Source organism: Sinocyclocheilus rhinocerous, unplaced genomic scaffold, assembly GCF_001515625.1.
Source record: "Sinocyclocheilus rhinocerous isolate Xijiao unplaced genomic scaffold, SAMN03320098_v1.1 scaffold4022, whole genome shotgun sequence".
In the NCBI taxonomy this organism is placed as follows: Eukaryota; Metazoa; Chordata; class Actinopteri; order Cypriniformes; family Cyprinidae; genus Sinocyclocheilus; species Sinocyclocheilus rhinocerous.
In genome coordinates, this window is record NW_015665868.1 from 8,044 (window position 1) to 15,148 (window position 7,105).

General features: G+C 36.5%; 2 protein-coding genes across 2 annotated transcripts in view; one reads left to right on the top strand and one right to left on the bottom strand.

Moving 5' to 3' along the window:
* The first annotated feature begins 489 nt into the window (after positions 1 to 489).
* On the top strand, positions 490 to 3,518 carry LOC107731608 (gamma-glutamyl hydrolase-like). Its single transcript, XM_016542730.1, is given in 8 exon segments — positions 490 to 494; positions 587 to 637; positions 712 to 793; positions 1,246 to 1,384; positions 1,629 to 1,735; positions 2,913 to 3,003; positions 3,112 to 3,246; positions 3,400 to 3,518. Coding segments are annotated over 8 exon segments (729 nt in total).
* A 344-nt stretch (positions 3,519 to 3,862) lies between these two features.
* LOC107731609 (aspartyl/asparaginyl beta-hydroxylase-like) overlaps positions 3,863 to 7,105 on the bottom strand; it is a 33,640-nt gene continuing 30,397 nt past the window's right edge. Inside the window, exons 16-17 of the mRNA XM_016542731.1 lie at positions 5,751 to 5,846; positions 3,863 to 4,332 (exon numbers count right to left, since the gene is read on the bottom strand). Of these exons, the coding sequence (XP_016398217.1) occupies positions 5,813 to 5,846 (34 nt within the window). The 3' untranslated portion in view covers positions 3,863 to 4,332; positions 5,751 to 5,812. The remainder of the gene's footprint in view (positions 4,333 to 5,750; positions 5,847 to 7,105) is intronic.

The window sequence follows — 7,105 nt, forward strand, 5'->3', positions numbered from 1 at the left end:
ATTTTTTTTCCAAACCATTGTTAGATGCAGTGTTTCCTAATCTGCATTGAACTTCAGATCAATCTCAAAGTAAAAGGCGGTACTAAAGTCTGATTTTGTGGTGGATGTGTTCAAATTTCATCATTTTAATTCAAGTGATGAAGGATTTTGAAAGTCTGACAGTGTTGAGCACTACTGTAAGGTTAACCCTGCATGGTGTAAATGTTTGAAAATGATTAACAGTTGAAATTCTTAGAAAAGTAATCAAATGTAATCAGTTACATTACTTTCATAAAGTAATTTAAATAGTTACACTACATATTACATTTTAAATAGGGTAACTTGTAATCTGTAACCTATTACATTTCCAAAGTAACCTTCCCAACACTGGAAATAATGATATTTCTAGTTCCATGGAGTGTGTTACATTTACAATGTGGCATACTGTCTTACAGTATATAGTGTGTCCAGACTGTTTGCTTCATAAAATTGTAGTAAGCTAATCTTAACATGCCGTACAGTTACTGTCACTGTCAGTAACATGTCGGTTACTGACTCTGTAGGCACGCTCAACACTAAAGCAACTTATTTTTAAAAATGTCTTTAGGATAAACAAGTCAAATGATGAGTACAGAAGGCTCTTCAAATCCATAAACGGGTAAGTAAAGTCTTTTATAATTATAGCAGTGATTACAATAAGGGATTTGTGACACCTTTTCTCTGACTCTAGAGTCCTTTTCCTTGAGGTGGAGTCAGTATAGAATCATCTGGCTATTCCAAAGCAGCTGGCATTTTCTACAGACTTGCTCTTGAGGTTTATGTACTAATGGTCCATTTGGTAAATATATTCAGCATAACAATAAATCCAAAGTACATTTTTTAAACATTAAGCTGCACCTTTAAATATTGATAGTAAGGTAAAATAGAAATGTTCAATTTGTAGAAATTTTTTAATAAAATGCTATTTTAAATGAAGCTGCAGAGGTCCGACTGGGTTTATAGTCAATTCTGTGATTTGTGTTTATGAGCTATAAAAGAGGTCTGGCAAAACTTTAACCCCTGAGCAATGAAAAAAAAATCATTAAGAGTCATAATGATCTTCATTTTACACACATATACACTGCATTTTGTTGTTTGGTGCTCCTTTTATTCAATACAATTTGTTGGTGCAATTTAATTTTCCAACCAATTTTTCCAATTTATTTAATACAATTGTATTACATAAAATTAGTGTGTGTGTGTGTGTGTGTGTGTGTGTGTTAACAGGCCAATTCAAATGGTGATTATTTCCCTATATGGGGAACCTGTTTAGGATTTGAACTGTTCACATTGCTGACAAGTGGGACGTTGCTGTTGTCCCACACCAACACTAGTGGTATCGCCTTGCCACTGAACTTCACAGACGGTAAAGCCATGTTTACATAACATTTAACTGAAAAATCAAATATATTTACATAATGGTTAAGGCAAGTACATTGTCAGCTTACTTCCAGTATTTTTTTTCACAAAAATGGACTATTAGCTTGGTACTCAGTGATGTAACATACTTATCATGGTACCACTGCAGTGCGGCTAGTATAAATTTCTCAAATAAGTGTCGTAGTCATCATAAATGTATAAATATTATTAATTTATCCAATGCTGTTTAGATGTTAGAGACAGTAGACTGTTCAAAGACTTCCCTGAAGACCTTATGAAATCACTGGAAACAGAACCACTCACAGAGAACTCTCATCAATGGAGTCTTACTACAGAGGTAGCATGTCAAAAATTACTATCACCATTCAACAACTATTTCTTGATCTCAATTGTTGTTTTCATTACTACTGTGATACTACTAGTTGTTTCTTTTAAAATATACTGATCTTGCCATGAAAATAGCCATAGATGCTGGTATGGCAATACAAATAAATAAGTCTCTTGGTATCTGCTTTATAACAAAATGTATAAACTAGTGATTAAATTAACATTATTAAAAAAAAAAAAGATTAACAAATTAGTGTTACATTTTATTCAACTTTTAATTTAATAATTATTTTCAAATAATGAACTTTTCTGCATTGTGTGCTTTACTGGTAACCAGTTGTACACAACAGGAAAAGAATACACCTTCATATCCTAGAAAACAGTGTCTAATACATGTATTGATTGTTTGGAATGTATTCACTGAATGTAGTAATAGTTTATCACTTTACAGTATCACCAGACATTATTTATTATACAGTATACACGTCAATGCACAACCTAAACATGTCTGAGATAGAAATTTGGTCAAATAGAGGTGACTCTCACAGGAAAATACATTCAATACTGCAATATCCCTTGTGTTGTGTTCAGAACCCTTTCACACTAACGAGGTTACAGAGCAAAAAGGACCCGGCCTAAAAATTGCTTATAAATCACTCATTATGCTATATTATCACCAAAGATCGGATTCAATCTTTTTGTCAACTTCTTTTCTTTCATTTAGGACTGGTTTTGTATTTATATTTGCTTCTGATTAATCGTAGGCCTCATTTATCTGAAAGTAGGCACCTAATTTTTTGAGTGAAAAAAGCATTATTTATGAATAATTTTCACAATATTAAATAAAAACTGAAGAAAATAGTATGAAAATGATCAAAAATTTTTTTAGAAGTAGTTATACCCTTTGTGAACAAAATCACAAAATTTCAGTCCAATGCGATAACATTAACTAGTATTTTCGGGAAAAATAAAAATTTTTCAGAGCAAAAAGGACCCGAACACCACATGAGGGATATTCATATGATGGATGGCAATGTTAATTTTAGAGGGTTATTTTAAAACGGCAATGTAAAAGAAAGAAAGAAAGAAAGAAAGAAAAAATAACATCACATTTAATATATTTAATGTATATTTTTGTTTTCGCTGGATGAAAAAAAAATGAGGCATTTCCAAACTTTTAAATCTAGAACTTTACCAAGCGTGAGACCCTGAAAAGTTTCTACAGAGTTTTAAGTACCAACACAGATGGACAAAATGAGTTTGTGTCCACAATGGAAGGTGAGTGATGATAATCAGATGGGTAGATAGAGGAAGTATATAGACTGTGATTTTCACCTCTCTCTCTTGAGCAACATTGTCATTTACTGTTTCTATGCATATCCACACCATATAATTTCCCTATCTATGCTACTCAATGGCATCCAGAGAAAAATGCCTTTGAGTGGACCCGGCCCTATATTCCCCACATGCCTTCAGCCATTAAGACCGCATTCTACATGGCTTACTTTTTTGTGAATGAAGGTATGGTTAATAATACTACTACTGAGCAACATACAATGTGTTTTTACTAGCTGTTGATTAAATTTGATTCCTTTATTGCAGTGAATTATCAAATAAAGAAGTTAGACCTTCACGTACTAACTTTTCTCCTTATTTATTTTGTTGCTTTTACAGCGAGGAAAAGTTTTCATAGCTTTCCTAGTACAGAGGAAGAGGAGAAAGCTTTGATCTATAACTACAAACCTGAATACACTGGAACCCAAAGTGCATTTGAACAAAAATATTTTTTTTGATTAGGATAATTCTTTAAATGTACTCGTGTCTTTATTAGCGTTTTTTATTTTCTTTTTAATTATTATTTCATTTAATTTTCAATTTGGAACTTCACATACTCCACATGAATCAAATCAAATGGAATTATAATTGAGATAAATTATTATTATTGTTCTTTTCAGATGTATCAAAACTGAATACTTTCCAAACAATACAAAGAACAAACATTTTGGTATGATGAAATTATGTAAACAAACATGTATACAAAAATCAATTCGAATTTGTAGTGTTAATAAAATGTGTGTGCTTGCAGTGTATCTGAACAAAACACATCCACATCACATTTCTTTAATTTTACTGTTGAGCCCTAAAAACATCCTTCTGAAACATGATTTTAAATCATATTTGCTTTACCTGATTTAAGATCTTGAATATTAGGTGAAATGTCCTTTTAAAACCCTTGAACTTCTAAATCCATCCTTTATGTTCTTCAAAAATCACATATTATTTACAACTATCAATCATAAGACTTATACATTCACATTGCCTTGCAATCTGCACCACAGGACAGCACAATTGATATTTGTGATTTATGAAATCTGTGATTGGCTTAGAACAGTAAATCTGTCACTCCGATTGGCTGTCGACCTACTTTTCAAAACTCAAGTTTTTGGACAAATCTTCTATATTGGTGACAGAGTCTGCCTCTGTAATTGGGTGAGTTCTGGGTGCCAGACATCCACAATGAAGATGAGTCTGTAGCTTTCTGCTTCCTGCCAGACTTCATGCTCGAATGAGTCGTCAAATATTAACACTTTTCCTTCTTCCCACTCCCTGAAAGAGAATCAACATTCACTGAATCAATTTTTAATTAATAAAAGCCATGCCACATATTAATTCCCAATCAATCAATCAAACAATATAAAATAGGCCAACTTTCCAAGGTTCGTCTACTCACCAATTTTTATTCACATTTGATGCTTGCCAAGTGTTCATTTAAAGGGGTCATATGACGTTGCTAAAAAGAACATTATGTTGTGTATTTGGTGTAATGCAATGTGATTATGCGGTTTAAGGTTAAAAAAACACATTATTTTCCACATAATGTACATTACTGTTGCTCCTCTATGCCCCGCCTTTCTGAAAAGCGTTGATTTTTACAAAACTCATCGTTCTGAAAAGTGAAGTGTACGCTGATTGGCCAGCTATCGGAGAAACGACAAACAACAAGCGCTACTCTACACTGCTCAAAACTCCCGTTTGAATCGTCAGTGGCAAATTCTTTAAATATAAAAAATTTACTTACAGGCTGTGAGTCAGAAGTGCCAGACTGTCCTTGCAAAGTTGGAACTGCCCCACTTTATAGAAACAGCCTTTGTGCACAGACGCATTGTAGGCTACTCTGCAGGTTCAGGAAACAGTCCTCCATAAAATGCACTGCACACATCTGAATATTTGGGTTGAACTGTTCTGGAACAGTGTTGTAAATACAACTTAACCACTGATTTCTAGTTGTGTCCTCTTTTGGAAGGCCAAACAAAGTAGTTTCGCTTTCACAACGAAACACACAGCGTCACACACGGCGGGCTTGGGTGAGGAGCGGCCGGCTGGCTTGCGGCAACCACGTGTGACGACCCGGGCTGGACTCCGCTTCGTCCACGGTGAAAGCCGATCCGGCGATCCACAGCGCAAAGTTGATGTATTTCCTCAGCGACCAGCACAAGGAAACATGCTCTAGGCATGACGAAGCGGATATCGTCCTCTTTTGGAAGGCCAAACAAAGTAGTTTCGCTTTCACAACGAAACGCACAGCGTCTCCACGACATGGCGGCGGCAGCAACAACAATACTACAGCGAGAATAAAAGTTATGCCTTCTTTCTTTGCATGTACATTTGGGCGGTGTTATGCAAATCTTCCCACGTAGTGACGTAGAGACATGTGGGGGCGTGTTTAAATGAGGTGTTTTAGGAGGGCGTGGACAAGTCTTAACTTTTATAAAAAAATATCTCTTTGGGTTTGAGACTTTAGTCTTTGCAACTTTAGGGATCTTATCTATGCACGAACAGCTTGTAACACTTACAAAGAGAAAGGAAAATTTTAAATTGCATCATATGACCCCTTTAAAACCCTGTAACCAAGTTGGAGTGGAAATGGAGCTGTCAGTAGTGTTCCCTGAAACATTTTAAAAGTTTTGTAATCAATGCAGTTTTACTCAATGAGTGTAAACTTGTGTTTCTATGATTTAACTGACCTTGTTTGGTTTGTACAGCGAATCCTGCATCCCTTAGAAGGGATGACAAGGCCTAGATGCATTCATAGACGACAGTTGGTGGGACCAGTGTGAGGCCATTGTTGTGACTCTGACACTTGCCTTCCTCCTCCACAAGCGAGTGAACGCCGTCCAAGAATCTTTCAACAAGTACACGTCCGGCGTCCCGCGCATGTTCCGACGTGATAAAACTGACCAAGAACCTGAACCTGAGAACTCAACAAACCTGATTGAGATTAAGCCTATACCGCCTCGTCGAACCTCTGACAGTTAGAGTAACCAAAACGACCCAATTCTAGATAATCCTAAACAATGCACCCCTATCTCCCCACAGATGTTCGCACCAGGAACATCACCGAGCTAAAGGGGGATGTGTAGGGCCTCTGTGAACAGACACAAATGAACGATTGAATCTCCACATTCCACCGGAAAAACTAAGGTCTCCTCCCAACCATGTGAGAGTCGTAAAACTGAACCATGGTCAGCCCAGGCGCCAATTGTCTCAAATAAGTTCCTGTCAAAAGGGACGCACCCTTTTATCTCCTTCGGTCAGACAAAGGGACATAAAACTTACAACAAATGATTGTCTTTTGAAATTGTCTAAGTATAAAAAGGGCAACTATATCCACAAATAATATGTTTGTTGCCTTATATACGCTTGTTGTGTTTATTGTAACCTATGATGTTTAGTCAATGTTTTATAACCCCTTTTAGTAGATAAAAGTATTAATGTGTATGCAAACTACCCGATATTTGAGTTTGAATGAAAGCTTGCTTTATTCGCCGAACATTGGTGTGAATGAAAAATTGGTATCCGGCATCATTTTCTGGTGATAATATTGTTTATAAGAAGTTATTAAAACTTGCAGAAATACTCCCCACGGGAAACATGTGACCCATGCCTGATCAGGGAACAGTGCGGGGCGTGGCTAAGCCTTGCAAGTAATGTCTGATTGGAACAACGATCTGGGGGACGGACTTATGCAGCGGATCAAAAACCCAATGCAAGACAGATTCAGTGCCTTTTCGCCTTTGTGTTAATAGCGCTCCAACTTGCGCTCACAAGCTGCACCATCAAGCGATAGGTCATCCAGAACTCAAACACTCCGTTGAAGCTTCGTGAATGCCAGAGATCTTCGAAAGCCTAAAGTCTTGCAAACTTAGACTCTCTCAGAAGAACTGCTAAAGCCTCTGCGTCAACAAGAAACCAACCAATCTCCGGAGGGCATTCCCAGAAACTACGTCATCCAGACGCCCGATCAGCAACCAATCAAAAGCCGGGATTCCCTCAAGCAGCCAACCAGGAAGCTTTTCAGCACAAACGCAAGTAACAAACA